Genomic DNA, 27,350 nt, shown 5'->3' with positions numbered 1-27,350 from the left:
ATGCAGATTTCACCTACATCTTACATTATATATATATATATATATATATATATATTCAAAGCAAATTAACAAACAGAGTCGTTCTTGGTACAAATTAGAGAATAAATGTGTTTTGTAGTTAGCATTACCCTTAGTCTCTACCAACTCCCTAGCTGCCAGAAGTATCATTAGGCAAACGACTAAAGTTCTTGTTTTTGTACAAGTAACTGCACAACTATTTATAAAAATAAGCAACAAAATTTGATAGATAAATTTAATTGTTTAATAATTTATATAAAATACATAAAAAATTGTAATAAAAGCAATAATATTCCTAACAATACTTTTGTTAACCCGGACAAATTTTATCACGGAGTCTAATTTACATAATCTTTTCGACTTGTCTTCATATATTGTACTCTATTTGAATAAAAAAACAAAAAAAAAAAAAAAACATTGTACTATTTGTTTGGTGGACAGTTGATCCTACTTAAATAAAGAGAAATTATTTCATAATTTAAATTATATTTTAGAGCATTTAACGGTATATATAATATCACATTATTTAAATTTTATTAAATAATATGACAACACAAATAACATATAAGTGAAATAAAGAGAATCTTCTTCCGAGAATTAGAGGGTAGTACGAGACAAAAAGGGTCTAACCTTTTATTTGTTAATTCAAAAAAATGTAAAAAATTAATATTTAAAATAATTAATCTATTTGAGCGTGACTATAATAGCATATGTCGTATTCTATATTTATCTCCGAACATGAAATAGCGCGTGGGCCCAAACTTTTTGACCCCCGTCTTTCTTTAGTCGCTCCACGAGAGAATATGTTACAAGCATGAGCTGGGGTTTATGATTGAGCCGCCCACGAGGTTAATTCTCGACCATACGGTAACCTATGATTTTTTATTTTTTTTTTGAGGTATACAATTATTAAAATATAATATGATTGCACTTGGAAAGAAGCTTCTTTCAAGCTTCTTGCTGTCAACGTGTACCCCTGGCGTTTGTGATGCCCCCAACACAACATTATCAACAATTCAACATGCTGAAAGAGATTCTTGTTGAAGGGATAGGTTGAACTGACCCTTATTATAAATTGAATAGATTTTTTCTAGTCTAATTTATTAAATTAATGTGTTTAGAATATACAAGAATTATATATTATAGTAAAAATGTATATGGGAATTAAAAATATATATGAAAATTATATTTATTTTAAACACATGTCATTTCAATATGTTGAATTGATATGTTATGTTCCAACTCTATTTGCCACATGGTACAATTACTTAAAAAAATAATTATTTTACTCGTTTTTAATTTTTATTTATATTTGTAATTTGAAGTACCTATGTCATATGACACATACAATTGACACATGTCATGTTAAATGAGAACTTAATTGATTAGTCTGACGTGTAATACTGCTAATTAATTAGGTTTTCGGTACAAATCGAAGTGCTTTGGATAAATTTGGTGTATGGGGTTGGGGAGAACATATCGTATTAGCAACTTTAAGCTTTGGGCCAAAAGTTTAGCCCACAGCCTAACTAAAAACCCATTGAAATGGTTCCCGAATATCTGGGGCCTGGGGGGCGCCAAAGCAAACCTGATTATGTAACGTTGTATTTGAGCCAGCCCAACCAAAGGTGTTCTGTTTTCCTTTTCTGGTAATGTATGCGCATGTCACAAGTGGTCGATTGGGTGCATTGAGACAAAAATCGACCATCGCCTTCCTTTTCAGCTATCTTTGCTCCTTTCTTCTTCTACTTCCAAGCTCTCGGCACCGGCGCCTCCTGAAAGCACGTTGCAATTTGCTCGGAAAAGAATATGCTTTCAGGTTTCTCTCTCTCTCTCTCTCTTCATGTGTGTGTGTTATTGCATTGCACGTTAACTACTTGGTGAATTTCCTCAGAGAGATATTTTATATAGTTTATAATGCTGTTTGGTAACTCGAGTTCTTTATGTTTCATTGAACCTTCAAGATATCCATAAGTTTGATGTCAAGCTCTCGCTATATATTATACTGTTCCAAAGGCATTTTCGATGATATTCTTGGTCGTAGACTCGTAGTAGTCTCACTCTTCAATCTGTTCTAGGTGGTGAATATGTTGAAGGCATTTTTTTCGTTGGGATAATTTTTTTTTTTTTTTTTTTTCCTTCTCTGTATGATTACATCAATGGAAAGTGAGATGGGTTGCTTTTCTGTAAAAGAAGAACTTTGCTAGTTGTTGATGGCTTTTTAGTTGTAGTTTAAACATTGTGACTGCCAGGATCATTGATCATTGATCTTTTTGGCTTTTGACTCTTCTTTCTTTCAAATCTTTTTTTCTTGGTTGTGTCTTTTTTCCTTGGAAATATCCATATATGTGTCACGTATCCAGTTACCAATGAGTCCATGACTTTCACCATATTTTATGGTGGTCAGAATCTCGACTCTCAGTTGCAACTTGCAATATCGGCTTTCCAACATCAAAGTCTCCTGCCTTAACACTGGGCTATGCTGGGGACTCTTATGGACCCATAGATGCGCTTAAGGAGCAGGGAGGCCTCCTGCTAGTCCTCGGCAAAATAAGCTATCTTATATTTCCATGACCATGATGGATCACTGGCTTATTTGTTGCTTACCCTTTATGTTTTTTGGTAATACATTGTTGTTTAGTCTAATTACGGCTTATCTATCCCCACTTCATTAGGTTGGGGACCTCTGGTGTTTAAGGTAAGGCTACCCAGACGTGTAGTTGACTGCTTTGTGTAAATTCATATATCTATGTTGATCTCAGTCGTCGTTTATAATAGCTAACTAAAGCATTGTAGTTTTTATGTGATGAAAGATGTAAGTAAGTTGCATTATTAGAATTCAGTCAAGCAACAGTAATCATTTTGCTTTACATAATCTGTATGATGGTGGCTGGAATACATTTGACCTGAGGTCTTCACCTTAAGTATCTTATGTTTGCAGGGCTAACTATTGGAAGCCACTTTCAGCCGAAGGTTGTAAATTTGCACAGAAGGCAAATCACTGGTACTATTTTATTTTCTCATTCCTTATGTTTGCTTTACGGCATATACAGGATAAGTGTTTGTTAATATGAGTGGCTTCATGGATGTTGAAAATATGATTATCTCTCAACTGTACTTGCAGGTGTAAAGCAGGGAGAACTGAACTTGTCAAGAATTAGGTTATATCCAAAGAATAAAATTAGTTGCAAGTTTTGCCAGTCAGAAAATGTCTCCTTCAGTCCTGAGGAACATGAAAAGAAGAGGCATTTGGTTAAAATGTGTGGGATTACATCAGCTAAAGATGCTGCAATGGCAGCAGAAGCTGGTGCTGATTTCATTGGGATGATTATTTGGCCCAACTCAAAACGCTCTGTTTCACTTTCGGTTGCCAAGGAGATTTCGAAAGTTGCAAGGGAATATGGGGCAAAGCCTGTTGGAGTGTTTGTGGATGACGACACAGACACCATATTAAGAGCTTCTGATTCTTCAAATCTTGAATATGTGCAGGTATAAATTTGTCTGATCTGCATCACCTTGCATATAGTATAATAAATTAGTTAGCATTGTAATGCTTTGAGATGATGCAGCTTCATGGAAATGGTTCTCGAGCTGCTTTTCCAGTTTTAGTGCAAGAAAAACGAATAATATATGTTCTTCATGCAAATGAAGATGGAGACCTTCTAAACCAAATTTCTGATGACGAATGCTCTCTAGTCGATTGGATTCTTGTGGATAGTGCAAAGGGTGGCAGGTAAGAAATATTGTCTCTTCATCCGGTTCGATTATTGCACTTCATTTTGTATGATCATGCATTTATATGTTGGCACTGTTTATCATCTTAAGGTATATGCATAGATGATTGAATTATATCATGCAATTATTCTAGTTCCTGATTCATTGGTTTTGATTTGTCATCTCTAACCGACCAAAAAATATCCATGTTTTGAGAGTTGGCTGCTTTTGGGCATATAGTTGGGACAGTTTTTGCAGATATAATATGGAGATATAGTTAAAACAAAACAAGAAATTGTCTGGTGTGTCTAGTCAGAAAGTAAATTTCAAATTGAATAGTTATTATTACCTGCCGCCCAAAGAGATCCTTCTGCTCTGTTCTGACTGTCAACTTGCTTAACATGCCTACTTCTTAGCAACTTAAAATAGATAAATGTTATTTTAAATCTTTCTTTCTGCGCAAGAATATAATACAAACTTTTGGTTTTGCTTGATCATAACATATATGCCTTCAGTGGCAAAGGATTCAATTGGGCCCAGTTTAAGCTACCAATAATTAGAAGCAAACATGGGTGGCTCTTGGCTGGAGGGATCAACCCTGAGAATGTTTGTGAAGCTCTTTCTACTCTCCAACCTCAAGGGATTGATGTTAGTAGTGGTATCTGTGCCTCAGATGGTATCCGGAAAGACCAATTGCGAATATCTTCCTTTATGAGTGCCGTAAATTCTACACACTATTGAAGGATAATAACAAAATGATTCAGAACGTCAAGATTTGAATTGTGATGGTGTTGTCAGCTCCATTTAGTTGGAAGTTTTGAGCCATTGAAAGGTGAAGAAATTCCCCCTTCCCCCCTCTCTTTTCTTGAATAAAATTAGTTTATGAGTTTCTGAATTGTGAATGTAATAAACCCATCTTTGCTAATGTTTGTGTCAGGGTAAGATGGTCTTGGTTAAATCTACAAATACTAATAAAGCAGTTCTGATGATATCAGATTTCCTTGTAAAATAAGGAGTGAATTATTGTAGTGGTGTCGGGTTGGGGCAGCAGAAGAGCCTCCGACTCTGACGAGTTAAGTAAATAATTTTGTATGAGAGAGATGAAATAGAGAGAATTTTCTTTGAGGGAGAGAGGGGTGGACCAAGTGTAGCCTTGGAGTTCAAGCACCCCAAAATTTTAGAAATCTTCCTTCTTTCTTCTTTTTTTTTTTTTTTTTTTTTTTCTTTTTTTAATTTTATTTTTTAAAGATATATCCTTAAAAATTTATTTTTTACCTCCCAATAAATCTTTTTTTAATTGCTTTATTGCTTTATTTATTTATTTATTTATTTTAGTTTTGTCACCCTAAACTTGAAATCTTTCGCCACAGAAAGATGACGTACTTAAGTTTTGAGACGAGGGATCTTTTATATGAGGCTTCTTTAGGGATTTTTTTGAGCTTGTGTGAGAGTGGGCCTTTAATGGGCCACAGGCTTAATTTTGTCCTCATCATTACCAAAAAAAGAAAAAAAAAAAGTGGTTATTTGTTGAAACCCACGGAAAAAGATATGAATTTGTGATTTGTCCCCACCAGATTTACTAAAATGACGTGAATTCTTGTCCAACGGTAGTGTTTTGAACTTAACCAAAAAGAAAAAAAAGTTTAGGAAAACTACTATTACTCTTTCGAATTCATACTCAATTTGTAATCATCCCATCAAATTTTAAAAAGTAATAATTAACTCTCCTAAATTATCCAGCAATTTCAATTTCCTAAATTATCTACAAAAAAAAAAAAAAAAAAAAAAACCAACAAATGGGACAAACTAAAAGTGCAGAACAACAAATGGAGATTTCCAGGAAAAAGAATGCCTTTTTCTTTTTTATTTTTTTCAGAATTTTATCATACTGTGATAGTCATGTCAATGGTACAATGGACAGGCTGCATTCACCTATGCAAAACAAAGGTGATTTTATAGGAGTGATGACTGGTGATACAGAGACAAACAATTGTCAGAAGTGACACAAATCAATTGGTTGGTAGGCTTCACTTGCTATACTTGAAAACCTTCACGACGTCATTTTGATGCCTCAGGTTCATATTGTTGTGTGTCTGTTTGGTAATATACAACATCTCCGGCGTCGCTCACATAGCGATCTTGTTTCATGCTTCTTATAAGGGTTCCCAATAGGTGAAATGGGAGAGGACCGGACCTCTTCGGCTCCCGGTAGTACTTCCCGAACACCGGCCTAGCTGCCTCCGTCTATAGGGTTAAATTTAGAACCATCAGAAAAAGTTTATAAGGTCTGCAAATCTAAATTCTGGACAAAATTTTCCTCCGTTGGTTGGAATAAATTGACATCTGTTTTAGAGCACGTGCGTGAGAATTACGTGCTCGGCTAATCATATTAAAAATTCATGTGAGAACGACATGCTCTAAAGACATATGTCAATTTAATAGACTAGATGAGAGGAAATGAAGAAAACTTTGTCCGTTGATTAGACTAAAATCAGCTTGAGAGCAACACTCACTGCTTCTACTAAGTGGTAATGTGGGATTTGGGGGAATAGGTGATGGATCACATGGGTCCCAATATCGTGATGGATGTTGTTGATTACTCCATAATCACGGTCAAGAGTTGTAAGTCCTCCTCTCAGATAACTCCATTCCTGTTTGATGAACACAGAACAAAACAATAAGCTATATAAATAAAATGCCAAAGCACTGAACTTGCTTGCTAAGTTAACCTACAAAAATTGACTAAATAGTTGTTGGCTTCGCGCTGTAGTGTGTTAGTTGTGACATGACATCATAGGAGCCATTCAAACAGAACTGGAAATTTATCTTATTACAATAAGTAGATGGATCATGTAGGAGCAGTTCTAAGGATGGAACGGATTTCTCATCGCGAGGTCAAAAGAAGAATGAGAGGTCAAGCCTAATTTTGATAGGAGTTCCTTGGCCAACAAATAGTTCCATCCGGGGCACTAAGATTTCCATTAAACATGAAGATTATGTGAAATCGAAAACAAAACATGAGAAATTCAAACCATTACCTTTCCACGATACCAGGGAAGCTTGTCCTCGTGGCCGTGGTGATGCAAGTAAGTGACTACATCCAGCCACACTACAAATATCTGCATTTCAATGTGAATTGAGTAAAGTACATTGTTTCCCGTGGCAGTGAAATAATTCAAGCATCAAGGAATTGAACCTACCCAGTAGGGAACGCCATAGAGTTTAAGCAGTTGGACAGGACCCATTGCAAAGGATAAGCACACAAGAAGTGCAGCCATTGCGGTCCAACAAGCAGTTGAGGTGATAACATCTTTTCTTTCATTTGGGACAAACAAATCGCTGTTGGGGTGGTAATGAGAGCCCTTCTTTCCAGGACTTCGAACCCACTGTAACAAGATACCAAAGAATATCAGAAAAATGGATTTTTGTTTTGGATAAAAGAATCCATTAATAGATCGAATCAACTAAGAAGCAGAAGGCTCACCAAATAGAAAGGGTAAGCCAGCATTGGAAAAGGCAAGGTGAACCTCAATGATCGGGTGACATAATCCAAATTCTTGTACATCTTCTCGGGTAACTGTTTATACAAATAACGCATCTCAGTAATTAAGTTCATGATTGACTCCAGATAGCCAAATGCATCATTTTCAAAAGAGAAAAGGAGGGAGAGATCCAAAGCCAAAGATCGTAGTTCTCAAACGAGCAATCAAAAAGATTCTGCAGCACCCTCAAGTTTGAGTACGGTTTTTTCCAATGATTGTAGTATCAAGTACTTCTTGATGAACTCTAATATGATGAGATTTATAAGTAGGCATCTCCTGTAACATATGGCGAACACCAAACCCCTCTAAAGCCAAACCTCTATTTCTCCTACCCACCCAAGTTTCCTTTAGATCCCAATTCCAATATGAGCCTCATGCCTCATTTGCTCATACTGCTCCCGAAATAATACTTATGATTAAAAAGATAAATGTTCCATAAAACGTTGTTTCTTTTGTTCATGTATTGGATCTCATCAAATGAAATGAAATCATTATTATTTTTCTCAAAAGCCCTTATAACGTTTCGAAATGTAATGACTATAAGACTACTGATAATAATGATCCACATAAAAGAGCTGCAAACAAAAACTTACTGGATGCCACGATTCATCATTCTCGACGTGTCCATGGTTTTGATGATGAGTCCGGTGGCTAATTCTCCTGTAGTAGCCATGACAAATTATATCATTATGATTACGAGACATGTCATACTGCTGATATCTCATTAATGCAGGACAATTCCTAATTCATCTTTCAAAAAATTAAATAAACTACACAGGAAATTAGAATCTTCAAGGTTAAACCAGGTTTTCAGGAGCTAACCATCCATGGTAGGGGACAAGGATTGAAGAATGAAGGAGATGCCCCACAACACTATTGAGATTAAGATTACTAGAGAAGCTCCCATGACCACTGCCAAATTAAAAGGTAACACAATTCACATTAAAATCAAAGAGATTGGTATTAAAATTAGCACGGAAGCACAGAGAAAACTAATTAAAGCCAAGCACAATTAACATTACCAAATGCAAATAAACAGGAAGATATACAAATTTCTATACTCAAAAGAGAAGTAAATTAACCCACGGAAAGAATTTCTAAATTCAAGAAAAGGAGAATGTTTTACTACCAGTCATGGCCAAGAACAAAGAGAGCCCAGAACATGGTCCCCTGAGCAATCCAGTACAGAGGCCAAACAATCCAATTGTTGAAGTAAGCCGCAACAGCCGCCAAACCAAAAACCACGACCACATCCCTCACAACATAGCTCATTGATTTCCAAGGGTCTTTAACCCAACAATGCTTTGGAATGGCTGCTCGGATATCGGCCAACCGAAAAGGAGGAGGTGAACCGGGGTCGAATTCTCCATCATCTTCAACCCCATTAACTCTCTGATCGCTCTTTTCATCTTCCTCTCCCACAGACGGGACCCTCAATGGCGCACTCACATTTAGTGCCCACCAACTGTTTCCTCTAAGCCCGCTTGATAGTCTCAAAGAAGAACCAACACAGAGGCTTTTTTTACAAATGGGTGGCGGCCTTATCTTGGAAGGGAAGGTAGTGTTTGATGCTAGCCCATTTCTGAGCGGAGGGTAGAATATTCTAGGAAGAGGCTTGAGGCCACATTCTGACAAGACCCAGGTCGCCATTGGAGGCCAGGATGCAGAAGACGCAAGAATCTCAGCTCCGGGTCTTTTCTGGTCACAGAAAGAGAGACAGAGAGTCAGGAAGCGCAGAATAAAGGCTATGAACAGATTTAGAGAAGGGACGTAAGTAGATAACACAAGGGCTTTTCTCCTCCACTTCCAAGTTCCAACAACAAACCTCAACTTGTGCTTCCTGTTCCTTGTCACTAGTCCCCTTATCTGATCTCTCTCTCTCTCTCTCTCTCTCTCTTCAGACTCTTCTCCTCTCTCCCTCCCTCTTATGTATTTACCTATATTGTTACACGCTTGCATGTACTGACTGACGTATCTTTTAATTGGTCCTGCGTTACACAAATGGGAAGAGCAGTAAAAGAGGGTCGTCTATTCGGGTAATCCAACTCGGTTTATTTTTTGTTTTCTTTACGATTGTGGATTTGCCGGGTGTGATATCCGGATTTGGATCTCTTACCATTTTCTGCCCAAAGAGGCAGGGACGGGTAGGGTCATGAGGAGTCCCTGCCGGAGCAGAACTTTTTGCTTCTTGGGTGGGTGGGCTTTCTCATCGGATATATAGGACTTTTCTCCCGAGTTTGGAAGCCCTCTCATATATCACTGCAAAAAGAAAAAAAAAAAAAAAAGAAGAGAGCAATGCACTTTTACTCTTATTTATTTCACATATTTCATGTTAATTTAGATTAAATTTTATTAAAATTTCAAAAGATGATCGGTACTTCACATAATAATGAAATAAAAGTATAATTTTTAACAATTAAAATCTTTCAATTATAAGAGATTGAGTAATGTAATACACCATATTGGCAGTGTTATATCAACAAAATAAGATAAAATATGTAACATTTATGTGAAAAATCATTTTAAAAATTATATTATTATCTCATAATTATCTTACGATATTAATCTATTAGTCTTAACTAATCTTTTATGAACTAAAAGCATTACCTATTCTAGAGAAGAATACGGTCCGTATAATCCCGTGTGAAAAAGGAGACATGGACTTCTGGTTGGTGGCTTTAAGGGGAGTGAGTCCACAAGGTGTGTGAATGGAAAAGAGGGTTGACGTGGTCTAGTCTGGTTCATACAGTCAGCCAGTGGAATTTTTGCGATTTTCTCGGGGTGGTTTTCTTTCAACTTCCAAGGTCGGAGTTGTACCATAATAATAAGGCAATATGTACGTCGCTTCTGGTTTTTGAATAACTTTTCACACTGGAAAGGATTTTCATTTGGTCAGCACAAGTTTTTGAAAAGTAGTTCGTTTCCCGTGATCACTTTGTTGAAGAATCACACGCTTACTGGGTCGAAATTGTGGGTTATCAAATGACCCAACTTGGCCAGCCTATAATAAGTATATCAAAAGTTTCAAATTGTTTGACTAGTCTTGATTTGATATTTTGATCTATCAAAGAGGGAGATAGAGAGAGGGAAAAAGCGAGGGGGCTTGTGCAACCAAGCATCATAAAATAATGGTGCCAAAACTTTCTCTACTTTACAACGTTACTTCAAAAAGATTTGGACAACTTTATTGATTCGGGGCCATTAATTTTGTGGAATTAGTCATAATCTCGCAATCCACAAGGATCATATGGGCGTGTGGACGTGGTAATCTTTTAAGGTGTTTTTGTTTGGTTGCAATTAAGATAAAGGAATTCAAATATCTAAAAGAATCTGAATTTTCTCCTAATTAATTTTTGTTGAGAATGTGAATTAGAGGTGAAAAAGGCGGTTGCGGTTAGTTGTTAGTGGCTAAAACCGCTAATCGCAACCACCTAGGCGGTTAGTAAATTTTACTCCGCCTCCGTTAACCGCATCCGAATAACCATTTTTTTAACTAACCGCTTTTTTGGGCTTTTTTTTTTTGGCCGGTTTTGGGGCTCACTTTAAACGTTTTTTGCACACTTTAAACCATTTTTCTTTTCCTTTTCATGGCCATTTTAGCATTAAAAATTGCTATATACCAAAATTCTTGTTGGTTACCTTCTATGAATCTATACAACATATAATACAAATAAAATTACAACAATTTTTGTAAATCATCACTTCACTTGTAGTCTTGTACACAACATACAAATAAATAAATATAGCAGTTAATGCAGTTAGCAGTTAGCAAAGCGGTTAGTGGATCTAAATTTTCATCCCTAATGTGAATTGCCTTTTAGAAGGTGGGAATCCACATTCCCTTGCCTTTGGGAAAATTTTCTTTCTTTTAAATGGAAAAATTATTCATTTTTTTCTTGTTAACACAAAATAAGAATCGATAAAACCCAACCCATTAACAAAATGTTGGTATTTCATAACTCTCTTTGAATGTCGTGTTGCTTGTAATTAATCATGTTTGCTAGACAACATATCCTTAGGGGGTTATAGGGAAAACAAATTGATGAAATAATAAAAGAAATGAGGGAATACGCATAGATATATAGAAGGCTTTTGCGTGTTGCCATTTGTAACTTTTGAAGGGGAAATTTTTACATTCCATTCATGGGAACTAGAATGTCGGAGTAATGTTAGATCCTGCAAACCAAAGGCTATGTTAATGTTATCTAGGAAAGATTTTGTTAACTTTATTGATTAGGAATATCATATTAGAAGTGGTTTAATTCAAGTGTTTTGTTCCTCGTTGTTTACGCTAGCACAAACCCATCCAAAGAAAATCCCACAAGTGTTCCAAGCCACTTATTGTTGGATCGAGATTCCTGTTTAATTAGAGCAAGCAATTGAAAGAGTTTTTAAAAGAGTTTTTAACAGAGCTCACTTGCTCAGCCCGATACCTCCTTGAATGCCAAACAGTTTACCTTATACTGTAATTGGATAAGACAAAAGCCTATAAATACAAATACACCAAGAGAAAAACAAACTCAATTGTTATGGAACTGAATTTATCATATACACTTATTAGAGAGAGTGTGATAGAGAGAGTCGTACCAATACATATATACAAGTGTAAAACACACACACACACACACACACACACAAAAAATAAAATCAAAGTAGGTCTCTATTCCCCAAGAATTTAGCAAATCATTTACTTTACACAATACAACATGGGATGAACCCAAGAATTAGCAATCAATATATATATATTAACAAGAGTAATTGGCATGAATGCATTATCCAAATATAAAGTTGAATCTTGGATAAAAAGGCCCTCGCCTCCTTCGAAAAGAGCCTAATAAGGGCTAAGTCACTCCAAACCGGGTCACTCATGATATTATCAATTGATGCAAACTTGTCATATGTTCCACCATTTACGACGTTCCATTGTCTTTGCGAGTTCACTTGCCATTGATGAAAAGTTCTCAGCCCCATTTTGCAATTCTTCAGTGCGTTGACTGAGTCTCTGAAATAAACAGTAAAACAAATATTCTCAGTCAAAATTGAGCAACCTTTTTTGTTGGAGGAAATTTTATGCAATGGGCAACCATTAGGGATTGAGATCCTGTGCTTGGTGCAATATCTTTTATTGGGTTGTTTTAAATGAATGGTATAAGTTGTTATAGCAAATAAAAAGAAGAAAGAAGGATAATTTACAATATTTGTGGTGCAAGGGGTGGCCAATCCATCCTCCCCCAAGTGGTGGTTTGGAGTAGCAGAAACAACCATTTGGCCACAGAGGTGGTTCGGCCTACCCCTATGGCAGGGGGGAGGGGGGAGTGGCCCACCTTCAAGTGCTGGTTTAGAGCTAGTTGAACCCTTCTTATAGCCAAAAGGAGCCGCTCGGCCCACCTTAGGGCCGGTTTGGGGGTGGTGGAACCACCATCTGTGGTCAAGGGGGGTTTGACCATTTCCAAGGCTGGTTTGTGGGTGACCAAACCCTCCCTATAGGGGTTTGGTCACCTTAATGGTCCGGTTTGGGGGATGGCCAAACCTAAAGGTGGTGGCGGGCTACTCTAACAGCCACCACTCTTTTTTTAAAAAAAAATTTGCTGTCCCGATTCGGACTATTTATTTTACCTAGATAAAAGGTATTGCACCACATTTCAATTCAACCATATTAAGAACCTTTTTACCCGGAGGCCTAATAAATGGAGTTCGTAAAGCACCTAATAAACAAGCTTTCTTTTCTTGTGTTAAGAACTGCCATTACTGAACTATCACATCCAGAACAATTCTGTTCCCGACCAACATTTTTTTCCATATTTGTGACTCAAACTGGGATTCAGTATTCTAAAAGTGGCAGGGCAGGGCTGCAAGCAAATAGATAGAAGATAAAGGGAGCTCAACCATGCACTGGAATAGTGGCATTCTCCAATATATTTTAATTTAATAACCGTTTGCTAGACATATTTTTTTATAAGATAATATCAGCAGCATAAATTGTTTCAACTCCAAAGCATATAGGCTGCAACTATTAACAAAGGCTACCAATTTATGGAATTCTATATTGCTAATTCTAAAAGTTTGATGTCTAATGGTATATTATCCAAATTTCCATCCTACTTAAATAATGTGCATTATTCAAACGTCTATACCTCAAGAAAACTAAAATTTTCCAGTTGATAAGTTCATCCAGTGTTATAAATAGATAGAATATGAATACGAGACATTCATCAACAGATAACATACCTCCAGTTTTTCTTTGCGTTCTGCAAGCTTATCCCTTGCATGTGAAGCTGCTGCAGAGGCATCCTGAACCCACTAACCTTGTCAGAATATTTAACTTATACATGTAAAGCACTTAATTAATGTTCTAAATAAAATTCTTATTGGCTAAATGATTATCACACACAACATTACCCCAGCATTTCTGTATTTAGCCCTAACTTCTTCTGCTGTCCTCAGTCTTGGCGTTCTATCATTAGATGAACTCTCAAATAATCTCTCCCTCTCTGTCCCCTTATCTGCAGCAATAATAAGAATGTTATGTTCATCCCATTTAAAACACACATACCAGAAAGAGAAGAAATAGAAATACCTATCCTTTCGTTATTGCTCTTATGATATGAAGCTGAGAGTTCTATGGGTTCATCAATTTTAATATCATCTGCATCAAGACAGAGTACTCAGTCAAAAAGAGGAGAGGGTGTGGCAGAAAGAAGATGACTGGAGCAAAAGATATGGAGAACCTATGTTAAGATCCGAAATATCTAGTTCCATGGGTTCATCAATTTTAATATCATCTGCATCAAGACAGAGTACTCAGTCAAAAAGAGGAGAGGATGTGGCAGAAGGAAGATGATTGGAGCAAAAGATGGACAACCTAAGTTTAGCTCCAAACTGTCTTGGTCATCCGTTACTGCTGTGGAAGGCTTTAAGAATGGGGGACTTGAAAATAAGCTCTCTAAATGTGCGAAGCTACTCTTGTGAACTTCAGTAAGATATACATCGTGCTCCTCTATACCTGCTTCAGGGCTCTTAATCCTACCAGCTAAAAGCCCAGGGGCAGCGTCCTGTGTCTTCAGAAGTTAGCCATAAAATCATATATTCTTCATTTATAAAGAGAGAGAGAGCCCAAAATAATAAAGCACAACCTCTCTATTCTTCTCATTTGGAGATAAGCTGATGGAGGCATCTACAGCAGCTTCAAGGACCTTATCATGAAGACTCGGCAGAGACTCAGGAATCCTAAATAGGGCAAAGGCTCTTTTAAAAAGTACTCAAGGTACAAAATCTTTGCATTAAGCATATGGGCATAGAGCTTGATGGCTAAATGATTACAAACATTCACATGAGAGAGAGAGAGAGAGAGAGACCTGAAGTCATTTTCACTGGCCAACAGAGATACTGTAGCAAATTCGTACCCATTTACCTATAAAACCAAAATGTCATAAATTCACGTTACATATTACAGCATAAAGCTATAACTTGGGAATACAAACCATAGAGAGGCTTGGAGTCACAAACTAAATCACATGTACATCAGTTTATTACAGTCTAACCATAGGAGTGTAATCTACATTTTTGTATTTACTATCAAAGACCAAAAAAAAAAAAAAAAAACACAACAAAACAAAACAAATGAAATATCTTTCGTCTTTCCCAGTTGATTTAGTATAAATAAATAAATAAAAAAAATTCATGTGACTATAGATCAAATTGTTTCTGATGACACATAAAATAGTAAAAATGAATAACTGGTCCATTTCATAAATCAATATAAAACCAACCAGCATAATTTGCCCATTATCTGAAGAAAACATTGTCTTCTCCATGTTAGTCTTGAAGTTCCACCTTAGGATTGACATTAAAGAGCTTTCTCCCAGTACTTCAAGAGTTGGCAAAGACCTGTCCAAAGACGATATCAACTTCCTCTTAACAGATATTAAGTCTGAGTTAAAAAAGATTTGGTACCAAAACCATTGAATTCTAACAATTGATATAAACATTAGGGTCATCAAAACCACATCAGACTTTCTAGGCATCAAACCAAGAAAGGCAGTTAATGAGCACTTCACCTTATCTCACCTTATCTCAATGACTCCACTCTGATAGAGTACAGCCAGTCCACACTCTTTCTCATCTTTCTTGAAGGTTGTAGACCAACAACATGGCTTTGCAAGATTCGCCTTCCAAATTGAGTTACTGTCACCCTAGAAATAAGGCAGTCCCCTTTACTAGCAAATAAAGATGTGGAAATGCTGAAAAAGATAATGGATACAACAAGAGTCACCTCAATCATAGACTTCAAAGAGTATAAGAGCAATGCATCTTCACAACAAAGTAAAAGGAATAAGTTTATCAATCCCTGCCCAAAATCCGCAGTTTCACCAGGGGTGTCAAGTTCAACTTCATGCACTGTAATTCCAGACTGTAAATTAGTTGGTGCAGATTCACTTTTAGCTTCACTTTTCTGAGCTGAGTTCGACAAATGCTTTTTTCTCGTTTCAGGGATAAAATTGCTCCCATCTGCATAAAGAGAGTTCTCAGCTACAATTCAAAGGTATAAAATCTACTATTTCCTCCAATGAAAATACTTGCCTATAATGTGCATAGAAACTGCAGTCGAATCCTTTTTTGGAGACATTGACTGAATGGTAACCATATTGAAAGTCACACTATCTATGACAATGAGATGTGCATCCCTGGTCATTACAAACACTAGCCCCTTTCCAAGATTTTCTGGAGTTTCAGATTCAGAGACCTCAGTAATATTTATTAAGCTGTTAGAATCTGAAAGTGTCTTCACGGTGAGAGAAATTATAGGGGAACATGATTCGGATAGACAGTCTGTAAGGAACAGAAATGATAATGTACTAGTATCAAGCACTGCAACCTGTAATATGAATGGAAAATGTGAATTCTTAAACTTATTAAGCTGAAATTTCCAATCAACGACTACCGCAAATTTAAGAACAGTACTATCATTAAAACCTAAACTGAAGACTCTCACCCGGCCACATTCAAATCCTACGGCAAGTCTTGATCCAAAGTTTGCAAACTGTAGGGCACATATACGAGAATTGAGGAGTGAAAATACAGCTCTGCAGCAAGGCCCATCCCCTTGGTCCATATTGTGAACTGCAAGCAGCTTACACAACAATTAGCATATACTTAAGATCAGAAAAATCAAAACTATTAAGTACGCATTATATAAGGCAAATAGATGTATCACAGACAATACCGTCTTTAATCATCAGACCACCATCCAACAGTCAACCTTAATCTGCCCAACTTCTTATTATAGTTAACTAGAACATTAATCAGCCTGAGTCTTTATGCCATTTTAATAGTATCATTGTAGTCATTTATGAAAGACAGGAGCACAAGAATAAAAGTTATCTACAAACAATTAAAATCTGGTTCATACGCAACCACAAATATGCGCTAACAGATCAGCCTAGTTTCTGAGGCATCACAAATTTGGTTGCAGGACATGGAACCACAATGATAATTTTTCACAAAAGGGAAAAAAATTCCCAGAACACATTCTTAACAGGCATAAAGCACCATTTCTTCACCAAAAACAGAAATAGAAAATAATAATAATAATAATAACAATAATAATAACAATAATAACTGTATATGGATGGACTGAATTAATGATGGAAAGGAAGAGGGTAGAAACTAATATAACACCCTCTAAAACCATATTCTTTTGGTTCCTCCTGGAGAGAATTCATGGCCATGACCATGTGAGAGTAGGCCCAGTAGGGTCAACAGGATAAGTCACAACCACCACCACCCCCCCCCCCCCCCCCCCCCCCCCCCCAAAAAAAAAAAAAAAAAAAAATCGAGCAACTTCAGAAAAACAACAGTAAGCCTTTGAGACTCCAACCACCCTCAACTGTAGAAATCCTTAATCTCAATCACTAGGGGTCGCCCATGTCAATCTTTTTTGACCATTGAACTCTATATAGACTCTAGGCCGTTGAGGCCTCAAAGTTCCCCTAATCAAAACAAAATTCCCCTAATCACCTGTTTACCTCCTTTTGCTCTTTGTTTGTAGAGCTAATTTTTGAGCAAAGATATTTGAAAGGAATACACAGAGGATAGAGCCAAACCTTCATTTACAGTTTCTGTCACAAAGTGCAAACTTGTCTCATCTGAATTCCTTATTAGCTCGTATAGGCGAACCTACATGCTCTCAAAAGTGAAGACAAGCCCTAAACATTGAGTCTTGACCACATTCGAAAAATGCAGAAAGAATTTAACTCTTACCAGACCACATTCATTGCCAATGGCTAATGTTAAAGTGTCAGAGCAGAAATCCAGTGCTGAAACCGATGCACTTGTACCAGCAACTTTGATACCATTCACCTGTCATACATATATATGTTCTATCAATAAAAACATATATCGACAGGAGCTACAGATTAATATCCAAAGCCAAAAGGGTAAGGAGCTAAGCTCTCTGTAACATTTAAACGTTAGAAGTAAAAATAAATTAATAAATTAATTAAAAATAAATAAATAAATAGAAAAGGCTAACCTCAGATCCTAAAATATGAATAAGCGACAGGGCTGGATATGTTGCATCCCATACTCGAACGGATCCATCTTGATAACCTGCAATGTATACTCTCTCCACATGATAATCTTCAGTCTCGAGAAGCTGACTGTGAACACCACCAGTCAGAGGCCACTTTGTACCCCTTGTATCTGAAGTATTTGCAGCATTAAGTTTTGCAGCTGAGACAATCTAAATGAACAAGAAAAACCTAAATCAGCAATATTCGATGATATGTACTATCCTTGGAGTATGTTCTATTTAACTTTTGCAGCTTCGAATATTTAATTGAAAATAGGTAACTCATATTAATATCAGGGTGGTAATATTACAAAAAAAAAAAAGAGTATTTATTAAAATATTCAACTGAAACTATATTCAGTACTTGTGCTAACAAATAAACAGTACCTCAGACAGAACTCTTGAGAACTTCCCATTTCTATAAACCAAACCAAGCTTTGCCACAGTCATGATTGGGTCAAGAGTGGGTATGAGCATCGGATACTGCACTGTAGCCGCAGAAGCCTTTGTTCCTTGCTTAGAAATTAAGTCAGACAAGCAAGTATCATCATAGATTTGCAATTTTCCAGGATTTGTCAATACAACTAGAGACATGCCTCTACCCTCCGTTGCACTAGTACTTGGTAATAGAACCATATCCGCAAAGCCATTAAGTGTAAGGTCTACACGTCCAATGCATTTCATACTTTCTATCCCAGAAGACCAATCTAGGCTCAAAATCTGTAATATGGGGAAAGAAAAAAATCAGTAATCTGACTAAGTATTCTACTGTTAATATTGCCGTAATTTGGAATTCATCTCAAGTATAGCACAGTATAGCAATGGAGCTATGTACACGTTAACATGTTCGTAATCCTATAAAATTGAAATAAGATGCTTTGGTCACTATTATCTGTTGGCTCTTGGCTCGGGTGGTAAAGGGCTGGGTGGGATTGTGAAAGGTCTCATGTTTAAATCTTATCATCACAAAAAAAGACAGGTACTTTCCATCACTATATGTTGATTATCACAAGAACGTATGCTTAACTAAGACCAATATATGAAAAAGCTATTTTGAGTTGAAAGCACACCGTCAGAACTTCTTCAGATCCAACTTCATCACCGCCATAGACAAAGAGTTGGCCCCCACAATCATTATTAGATCCATTTTTAGCCCAATGTAAAACAATGACAGGGAGTCTTTTGTTGCTCGACGATAATTGTAGCTTAACAACATCATTAGACGATTTTTCAGCTTTATGATCTTCGAAAGAGGCAGCATTTGATAAGTTCCAAAACATTATATCTCCATCTATGTAGCCAACAGCAAGAACTGATCCATTATTAGATGCCCAACAGAAAGAGCTTATCTCTTTCTCCACTTCTCTATCATCTGACACATCATCAGACAGCTCATGTCCTGTGTCTTTTGAACAATCAACCACTGTTTTGTCCTTTAACAGGAGGTCTGTATAGCCTCTAACAAGAACAATACGATCTTCAGAAGCATCCCATAGTATCATCAACCCATTCGCATATGCAATCAGCAATCTGTGAAAAGATACATTATTTCAAAATGCATGAAGTAGAACAAGTAAATCAAAGTAATGTAGCAATATTCATGGATAATTCCCCTTCTAGATTCATCATCCATAAACCACGTTTTTTTAGGGGCACACACACAACATGATATATATATATATATATATATATATATATATATATATATATATATATAAAGAGAGAGAGAGAGAGAGAGAGAGATTTAAAACTATACATACATAATACATGCTCGGTTTAGTGGGGACACCAACGCCCTAAAGTTAGGCCAATGAAAGAGCCAGGAAGGCTCCCCGCTTGGGGGGTGTATTAGGGGGGGAGGGGGGGGGAGAGAGAGGAAAATGATGAAGCAATCAAAGAGAAAAATAAAAAGACATTACTAACACATTTCAAAAGTGAACAAAAAATGGTGAAAGAGCTCAACCTCTTTATGCAATAATTTGTTATTCTTCGTGAATATTTGAGCATACACCATTAAACCTAATTTACTAGTTTATATGTTTACTAACTTAGCTCTTTGTTGTTTCTAGATATTAATGTCTGCTGAATTCAGTGTGTGTCTGTGTTATAAACTTGTCCCGAGGAGTTATCCTGGTTTTGCTACTCTTCAAACCCAGGTCGGTCCATGGCCATGCTTAGTGTTCTAAATGAATAATATAATTATCTATACATAAGCCTCAAATCATGCATGGGCCTACCCAATCCATAGCCTCTAGATGCAAAGTATTGACGTTAGCTACTAGTAGAGAATCGCAAAACCCAAGCTCATGGTTTTGAAATGCAAAACCAGAAAATTTTAATCAGATAAATTTCAAGTAAATCTTGTCTTGCCTATTTCCCTCGCAACTAGGTTGATGGAGAACTCCGACAACAGAAAGATGATTAGGCAATGGCATCCCAGCTGCCTCTGCAAGAACAAATTTTTATACTTAATTTATATATTAGAAGTTACAAAGCTACCTAATTGTCTTGAAAGTAAACACAGCATAAATGGCCACCACACATAATGCAGGTGAGATGCAAAATTAGTGTTATGGCTAAATGTATTAAGTTTTTGTTGTACTCATCAATTTTTTATCTCTGTATTTTCAAATTTATATTGAAGTACTCATGTATGGGATGTTTAGGCTGATCAGCACATAAACATTGGCTGGCATATCGAGCTGACAACAATATACATACTAATAAAAACAAATGGATGTTTGCAAGAGTGTAGTTTGTATTAGATTATCAGAAATAATTCTGATAATCTAATATTGCTCCTACTGAGCAAAGTTCATTGAGGAAAATAAAAATACCATGGATGCATGCTTGTGACCTGTTTAGTTTATCATCCTCCATTTTGTTCAATGTTTTGATTACTAGAAAGTGACTTGAGCCAATCCCACACCTAGTTTGGTCAAGTTCTTAGTATATACTCATTCTGTCATCCATATCTATATTCGTAAATTTTAGTAGGGAAAACCCTATAAAACCTCACATGTGAAATGAAATATATGAAACATCTTTACAACCACAGAATACTATCGCCAACTAGACTCAGAAAGACAGGTATCACCATAAAATAATTTGAAGTTTGGAGAACTCAGACAAGAATGATAGCCAAATGGTAATTGTAAAATTTTCTCCCTTCAGCATCAACCAATTGTAAGAATATAGCAATTACCAGCTATGATATTTGTGGGAACTCTATATGGTAATTGTATAATTCTTCTGCCTTCAGCATCATACTTTAGCACAGACACCATCCCAAACTCACATCCTATATACCTGTACGGAATGACAGTGTAAAAATGTTTCAAGGGTCAAGATTTCAACTGTATTTGCAGCCAATATAAGCGTAACATGATGCAGCATAAACCACAAAGTATCATACATGTAAGGTGTGCCATAAATGACACAGAAAGAAGTTATATTAGACTCCCACTGTAAAGTAGAAGCTATTTGCCTGTGTTCCAAATCCCAAACCTGCCAACATCAGTAACCTATTAAACCGATTAATCTATGTCAGTTGGGGGGGGAATTTGGAAGAATAAAATATAAGAAAGAGAGAAGGATCAATATAACAAGAAATTCTATAAAAAATAGTGAAGACCCATATGAGGTCTAGTAAGTGAAAAAAATAAAAAATAGTTCACAAGAAATTTAAATGGCCCAAGAAGAATCAATACCTGAATTTCATTTTCATTTGAGATACTGACCAGAAAACCTTGATTTTGTAAGAACTGTGGAAACAGAAAACAAAAAATGTATAATGTTGTCAGAGAAACATTTGCTGAATTAAGAAGCAAACCAGACATGTAAAAATGAGATTGGTGCACAAACTAGATACAAGCAATTTACTCTTTGCATTTAAAACTCACAAACCTCTAAGTTTTTAAAGGGCAGCTGCTTAGGAGATATAAGAAGCGCTTCTATATTGTCACCACCAATCACTTTTATCCTGCCATCCCTGCAGTGAGCAAAGAAGAGAGAAGCTAATAATCATCAAATCAATCACAACCGATGCGTTTGGTGTCAACAAATGCTTAATGTTTCAAGATTCATTGACAAGTCTAATTATGTCAATTCTCACAGCGTTCCCATTGCCAACAGGCTTTGAATTGGGTCGAAAGCAAGAATAGATGCAGTAGATGGGATCCCATAGTGAAGAGTTACGCGTGGACCCAAGTCTGCGGGTGTCAGACTTCCCTGAGGCACATCATGCTGTTGAAAAAACTTTATTAGAAATTGCAAAAGATAAACATACAAGTATTTCTTAATTCATACAATTTATAACGTTAACAAATAAACAAATTAATTTTGCAATGCGATAATTAACGGAAATTAAATTGGACGAGAGAACCTGAGGAGACTGTTGCTGAGCAGTGATCTATTGAAACAATTTGGCAAACATGGAGAAAATCGAAGAGAAAAAAAATATATCAAAACAAGTATATCTTAAATTCATGCAATTGATAACGTTACCAAATTATAAAAATAAAGTTTGCAATGCGAAAATTAAGGGAAATTATATTGGGCGAGAGAACCTGAGGAGACTGTTGCTGAGCGGTGGTCTTTTGAAACAATTGGGCGAACATGGCCAAAATCGAAGAGAGAAAAAATCATCAAAACAAGTATTTCTTAAATTCATACAGTTGATAACGTTAACAAATAATAAAATAAAATTTGCAATGCGATAATTAAGGGAAATTAAATTGGGCGAGAGAACCTGAGAAGACTGTTGCTGAGCGGTGATCTTTTGAAGCAATTTGGCGAACATGGCGAAAATCGAAGACGAGCTGTTCCTTCTTCTTCTTCTCCCGCTACAACTCGTTGCTTCTGTAACGACTTTTCAGGTATGGTACGGACGATAACTTTGATGCGTCGTGAATTGGATCTTTATCGGGAATTGTGTTCGTGATCGACGGCAACGCAAGGTTGATGGGCCTAGGAGTCTAGGACTCTCGGTGACCGTTAGGTTCGTTGATTCTACTGGGCTTAGGTACTTTCCTTCGGCAATCTCATAGACAATTTGGGGACCCACAACATTCCCATTTTGCCCCCATATTGCCGTATCTGAAATGGTCCAAATGACTAATTGAACACGCATTCAAAAAACAAAAAAGAACACAAAATTATATTTTCAGAGTTCTTAAAGGGCATGTTCTCGTCATTGGCTTTGTATGATGGTCTTTCTTATATTTAGACCAATGGACTTTAAATAATGCGTGCAGCACTCTCATTTCATCACATTTTTATTTTATTAAATTAATTTAGTTTTATGTTTATTAACTATTAATTTTTTTTTTTTAAATACAAATTTATCCTAGAGTTAATAAACCGTCTTTATTTTTAACTTCTGAATGCTGATTTTATATTTTTTATTTTTTAAAGGAAATTTCTATCAGTCTCATTCATAGAAATTATGAGCATAAAGCTCTTACAAGCAACTATAGCCAAAACTACGAGGTTACAAACGTCACAGATGACGTATTACATTCCAAACCCAAAACCAATCCACTAACTCATGACTAATTTACATATTAAAAAATATATATGTGCCAAACAGACTCAAATTAATGCATAGGTAGTGCTTATTCCTCAGAACTGGAGGTAGACAAACCCCCAATCGCAACTCTTCCTCTTCTACCCGAAAACTTGAATAACATTCACATCCACAACCTAAAGATCTGAACCATAGCAAATGAGCCAGAGATACCTTTGTCCAATGATGTTAGATTTTATGTTGTGTAATTTGATATTTAAGATCATTTCCGGCAGCATTATGTATTTTACCTAGTGAAAAAATATTATTCTTTATTTTACTTACTCATTTTTTATACACTTCAACAGCTTCTTTATTCTATGATATACTTTTCTTTAAATATTATTATTTAATCTTTTTTATTCTTTTTATTATTTTTTATTTTTTATTTTTTTCACTTCTCTCTCTCTCTCTCCCTCGGCCTCAACCCAAACCCCCCATGGCCAACCTCTGCAATTATCTCTTCTCTCTCCTCTCTCTCCCTCCACACCACCACAACTAAGAAAACTTTCAATTTTGGAGCTTAAACAACGCTGTCATAGAAGAAGGATTGGATACTAGAAGAAAGAAGAATTTGATACGGTCGGCCAATGGTGGATCTAAACCCCATCTGCGACAGTAGGTTTTGGTGCTCATGTTGGGAAATTTGTTGTTTGGATTTCAGATGATTTTAGGTATGGTTAATTTGAAGCTAAGAGCTAGATTTCAGATCTTTTGTTTGTTTTGGTACTCATGCTGGGCATGGCTTAGGTGCTTTCTTTGCAATGGACAGCTCTCTTACTTGCAAAACCATATGGAATCGAAAGCTAATGCAACAAACATGAGAAAATCAAAAGCTTGGTCTTGAGGAATTGGGTCAGTCTCATGGGGTGTAGGTGAGGAAGAATGATTTGATACTAGAAAGAAATATGAGAGGAGGGGTTATTGGGTGGGTTTGTCTAGAAAACCAAGAATGTCTTGGTGAGGAAGAGGAAGAGGAAGAGGGAGAGGGAGGAGAGAAGAGAGAGAGAAAAAAAAAACAAACAAACATGAACATAGTGCTATAGTGAATAACTTGATATTGCTATTACTGTGGCAAAAAAGTTAGTTTAGCTCTTCTGGAGCTAATCTGTTGGAGTTGAAAAAAAAAAACAATAATAACTAAATGTAGTTAATATTGCTCTTTTACCTATTCTGCTGGAGATGCTCAATTTATTGTAGATTTTAAAGTATATGAAAAGATTGTAATTTTGTAGTTATTTCAGATAACTATAGAGAAATCTGGATCTGGATTTTATTCAGCTGATCCCTCTGCAATACAATTGGGCTTTTTTATTTTTTTTTAATTTTTTATACATGCTTTACAGGCCTAACAAATTCTCGTTACGACAAATTGACTTATCTAAAGAAAACCGTAGCCCAACCGATAACCATGCCCATGGCACTCGCCCAAGCTGCCACCGAAGCCCATCTTTGTTCCCCCAGATTACACCATGCGTCCCACCTTATCTCAGAAGACTCAGATCACGCCAGCTGATATTCTTGAATAATAAACAAAAGCAAGAATCAAGCTAATTCCTACACACCAATTTGTTAAACAAAAGTATTTGAAAGTTTCGAAGTATAATTGGTATTTGTCCCGACAAAGCACAAAAGTGTTCACCCATGGCCATGCTTTAAACCAATAAAGAAAAGATTGCTCCCCTTTAACTCAAACCTGACACCACCAGAGGCATAATTTCCCTCACAACAAGGGAGCAGCCTGCCACTAAACCTCCAAAAAGTTGCCAATTTTTGGGACTAGCCAAACTAAACTAATTCAGAAGCATGCATTTCACCAGTGCTGCTGATCGCAGAGCAGTTCGTTGTTTCCATCTAGATATTCCACTTGCTTTTCCTATTTAATTTAAAAACCCTCCTTATCAAAAAAAGGAAGCTACGTACAAATGATTAATACAACTTACTTGCATCCCACAAATCTTAGTTGGATCAAAGCTGTGTTTACAGAAAGTTAAGTACGAAATTTAACATATTTCATTAACTCAGTGAGAATGACTTATTTATCATCAATATCTGCCTTTCTTTTTCTTTTTTTTCTTTTTCTTAGTGACGTTTATAAATGACTTTTTTTATGACATATTAATGTATAGATAAAGCTTTTCCTTACCGGGTTTTAATATGTAATTTTTATATGTTTTTTTAATATGACACGTAATTTTTAGAATTATATGTTTTAAAAGCAAATATTTAATTTAATTGATGTATCTCTACGAGGGTGGGCATTTCTTTATAAATTATAAGCTTGCCCTGTTGCAACTTGCACGGTTAAATAATATATACAAATCTTTCACATACATCATGACCTCTTCAACTCACAAGCAACAACAACAGCTACCAAACATGTACGGCGCCACCGCAGCCCCGCCACCTACGCCATCAACGCAATCCGACAACCTCCTTGCCACGTCAGACGCCGCCGACGCGCTCTCCAGGCTCCTCCACCGCCTCCCCTCGCCTACTCTCTCCCTCCCCACTCGCCGCTCACCTCCCTCCACGTGTCCACCCATAGTCTCTCTCTCCGGTGATCAAAACCCCTCCACTACTATCACCCACGACGCCCTCCAACTCGGGTTCTTCCAAGTCACCGACCATACGATCCCTTCCCAACTCGCTTGCTCGGCCGAGTCAGAATCGCTCGCTCTCTTTGACCTTCCTCGGGACAAAAAAGAGTCATGTTTTCCCAAGAACTGGCCTCTGGGTTACGAAGGTGGCGATGACGAAGACGGGGACGGACTCGGCGAGTCGTTCCGCTTGGACTCCTCGTGTTCTACTGAGTCGTCAACCGAGTTTTCCTTGGACTCTTTGCGCGAGTTCACTCGCGCTCTGGAGAAGCTCGGGCTGAGGATCATCGAGCTGCTTTCGAGAGCAGTGGGGTTTGAGAATCCTGTGGGGGAGGATCCGTCCCGGTTTTGTTCGTTGATGTGGATTTCCGAGGGCGTACCCGGGAATAAAACGGTCTTGTCGGGTGGGTTTTACCCGTATATAGTGGGTTTACATTATCAAATCAGGAACCAGAAGTATTCGCTGCCGGCGGATTCGGGTTGGGTTCCTGTTTCGCCACAAGTGGATTCAGTCATGATCACGCTTGGCGACATTGCTCACGTGAGTTTTTCTGTTAATTCATTTTTGCCTAAAATATACTCAGTTTAGTTTAGTTTTTTTTTTTTTTAAATTCAGTTATTCTCTCAAACTACCATCAATTTGACAATGTCCTCTCAAATTTTCAACACCTTTTCAAATTGTCAAAAATAGATCAAGATAGGCATGTAGACTTTTCCCCACCCTCTTTTTTTTTTTTTTTCAATGTTGTCTCTTCTTATAAGTTCTAATTTGATGAATTTGATCCTTTTAAGTTTTTGTATAATGTTGGTCTCTAAAGTGTCACATGATGGCCATGTTTAAGGTAATTAACCTAAATTCATATTCACAATTCACTATAAATATCTCATGTCAGATACTCATTTTATTAAACTGGTTAGATCTTCGATATTAACTCAATAATTTTATATTGAGTTTACGTCGAATTCACATGAGTCAAAAATTGCTAACTAGATAATTACCCTATTGGAATGAATGAATCGTAGGTGTGGAGCAATGGGAAGTTAAAGAAAGTGAGAGGGAGAGCAGTGGGGCATTTGGGAGATGCCAACAACTCACGCTGCATATCAATGTCGCTGCTGATCACTCTCCCTATGGACAGTGAAGTCTGTCCCCTCATCATCCCCAAGGCAATATGTGGCGATGACGAAAAAGATGAACAAATTGAAGGCAGCACGGGCGAGGAAGAAGGGAAATTGTTCAACTCCTTCTGTTTCGAGGACTATGCGTGGAGGGTCTACCATGAACGCCTTATCTTCAAAGACCCACTTCACAGATACCGCATCTGATCTTTTGGATTTTT

At 36.8% G+C, this 27,350-nt stretch overlaps 4 protein-coding genes across 6 annotated transcripts; 2 read left to right on the top strand and 2 right to left on the bottom strand.

The window, feature by feature from the left end:
- The first annotated feature begins 1,650 nt into the window (after positions 1–1,650).
- On the top strand, positions 1,651–4,731 carry LOC148582488 (N-(5'-phosphoribosyl)anthranilate isomerase 1, chloroplastic-like). The gene is made up of 5 exons (XM_088512074.1): positions 1,651–1,837; positions 2,960–3,022; positions 3,143–3,507; positions 3,588–3,751; positions 4,248–4,731. The coding sequence occupies exons 1-5, from the start codon at positions 1,828–1,830 to the stop codon at positions 4,471–4,473; spliced, it is 828 nt and encodes a 275-aa protein (XP_088368200.1). The 5' UTR covers positions 1,651–1,827; the 3' UTR covers positions 4,474–4,731.
- An 848-nt stretch (positions 4,732–5,579) lies between these two features.
- On the bottom strand, positions 5,580–9,159 carry LOC132186916 (omega-3 fatty acid desaturase, chloroplastic). Its single transcript, XM_059601034.2, has 8 exons — positions 8,404–9,159; positions 8,097–8,186; positions 7,868–7,934; positions 7,217–7,309; positions 6,933–7,118; positions 6,771–6,851; positions 6,246–6,383; positions 5,580–5,976 (listed from the first exon to the last, which is right to left on the bottom strand). The coding sequence occupies exons 1-8, from the start codon at positions 8,922–8,924 to the stop codon at positions 5,791–5,793; spliced, it is 1,362 nt and encodes a 453-aa protein (XP_059457017.1). The 5' UTR covers positions 8,925–9,159; the 3' UTR covers positions 5,580–5,790.
- A 2,757-nt stretch (positions 9,160–11,916) lies between these two features.
- Positions 11,917–22,830, bottom strand: LOC132187632 (uncharacterized). 3 transcript variants are annotated; one of them, XM_059602012.2, is made up of 27 exons: positions 22,595–22,830; positions 22,413–22,439; positions 22,229–22,255; positions 21,959–22,089; positions 21,751–21,835; positions 21,555–21,608; positions 21,260–21,351; positions 21,050–21,153; positions 20,215–20,290; positions 18,915–19,374; positions 18,232–18,564; positions 17,806–18,015; positions 17,535–17,633; positions 17,378–17,450; positions 16,267–16,394; positions 15,855–16,149; positions 15,547–15,782; positions 15,342–15,466; positions 15,044–15,161; positions 14,630–14,685; positions 14,408–14,501; positions 14,137–14,332; positions 14,003–14,056; positions 13,852–13,920; positions 13,674–13,777; positions 13,503–13,565; positions 11,917–12,276 (listed from the first exon to the last, which is right to left on the bottom strand). In XM_059602012.2, exons 1-27 carry the CDS (start codon positions 22,643–22,645, stop codon positions 12,169–12,171), a joined length of 3,468 nt encoding a protein of 1,155 aa, XP_059457995.2. In that variant the 5' UTR covers positions 22,646–22,830; the 3' UTR covers positions 11,917–12,168. The 3 variants fall into 3 exon arrangements, with proteins under 3 accessions (XP_059457995.2, XP_059457996.2, XP_059457997.2); XM_059602013.2 differs by having other exon boundaries at positions 14,137–14,326; XM_059602014.2 differs by lacking the exons at positions 20,215–20,290; positions 21,260–21,351; positions 21,555–21,608; ... (3 more) ...; positions 22,413–22,439; positions 22,595–22,830 and having other exon boundaries at positions 21,050–21,108.
- A 2,917-nt stretch (positions 22,831–25,747) lies between these two features.
- Positions 25,748–27,336, top strand: LOC148582487 (flavonol synthase 3-like). The gene is made up of 2 exons (XM_088512075.1): positions 25,748–26,551; positions 27,034–27,336. The coding sequence occupies exons 1-2, from the start codon at positions 25,748–25,750 to the stop codon at positions 27,334–27,336; spliced, it is 1,107 nt and encodes a 368-aa protein (XP_088368201.1).
- Positions 27,337–27,350: the final 14 nt, after the last annotated feature.

The sequence above is a fragment of the Corylus avellana genome, unplaced genomic scaffold, assembly GCF_965113065.1.
Source record: "Corylus avellana unplaced genomic scaffold, dhCorAvel1.hap1.2 HAP1_SCAFFOLD_125, whole genome shotgun sequence".
Lineage (NCBI taxonomy): Eukaryota > Viridiplantae > Streptophyta > Magnoliopsida > Fagales > Betulaceae > Corylus > Corylus avellana.
Note: the sequence above shows the minus strand (reverse complement) of the source record. Positions and strands in the feature narration are given on the sequence as shown.

What these genes read in the sequence shown, in the direction of transcription:
- LOC148582488 (XM_088512074.1), top strand. An exon ending in CAAATCTTGAATATGTGCAG is followed by an intron (nt 3,508 to 3,587) that starts GTATAAATTTGT and finishes GAGATGATGCAG; the next exon opens with CTTCATGGAAATGGTTCTCG. An exon ending in GATAGTGCAAAGGGTGGCAG is followed by an intron (nt 3,752 to 4,247) that starts GTAAGAAATATT and finishes ATATGCCTTCAG; the next exon opens with TGGCAAAGGATTCAATTGGG.
- LOC132186916 (XM_059601034.2), bottom strand. Translation starts at nt 8,924, where the DNA reads ATGGCGACCTGGGTCTTGTCAGAATGTGGCCTCAAGCCTCTTCCTAGA. An exon ending in CTTGTCCCCTACCATGGATG is followed by an intron (nt 7,935 to 8,096) that starts GTTAGCTCCTGA and finishes TGGCTACTACAG; the next exon opens with GAGAATTAGCCACCGGACTC. An exon ending in TTCCCTGGTATCGTGGAAAG is followed by an intron (nt 6,384 to 6,770) that starts GTAATGGTTTGA and finishes TTCATCAAACAG; the next exon opens with GAATGGAGTTATCTGAGAGG.
- LOC132187632 (XM_059602012.2), bottom strand. Translation starts at nt 22,645, where the DNA reads ATGTTCGCCAAATTGCTTCAAAAGATCACCGCTCAGCAACAGTCTTCT. An exon ending in CTCAGCAACAGTCTCCTCAG is followed by an intron (nt 22,090 to 22,228) that starts GTTCTCTCGTCC and finishes TTTTTTCAACAG; the next exon opens with CATGATGTGCCTCAGGGAAG. An exon ending in CAAATGAAAATGAAATTCAG is followed by an intron (nt 21,352 to 21,554) that starts GTATTGATTCTT and finishes TGATGTTGGCAG; the next exon opens with GTTTGGGATTTGGAACACAG.
- LOC148582487 (XM_088512075.1), top strand. Translation starts at nt 25,748, where the DNA reads ATGACCTCTTCAACTCACAAGCAACAACAACAGCTACCAAACATGTAC. An exon ending in CGCTTGGCGACATTGCTCAC is followed by an intron (nt 26,552 to 27,033) that starts GTGAGTTTTTCT and finishes AATGAATCGTAG; the next exon opens with GTGTGGAGCAATGGGAAGTT.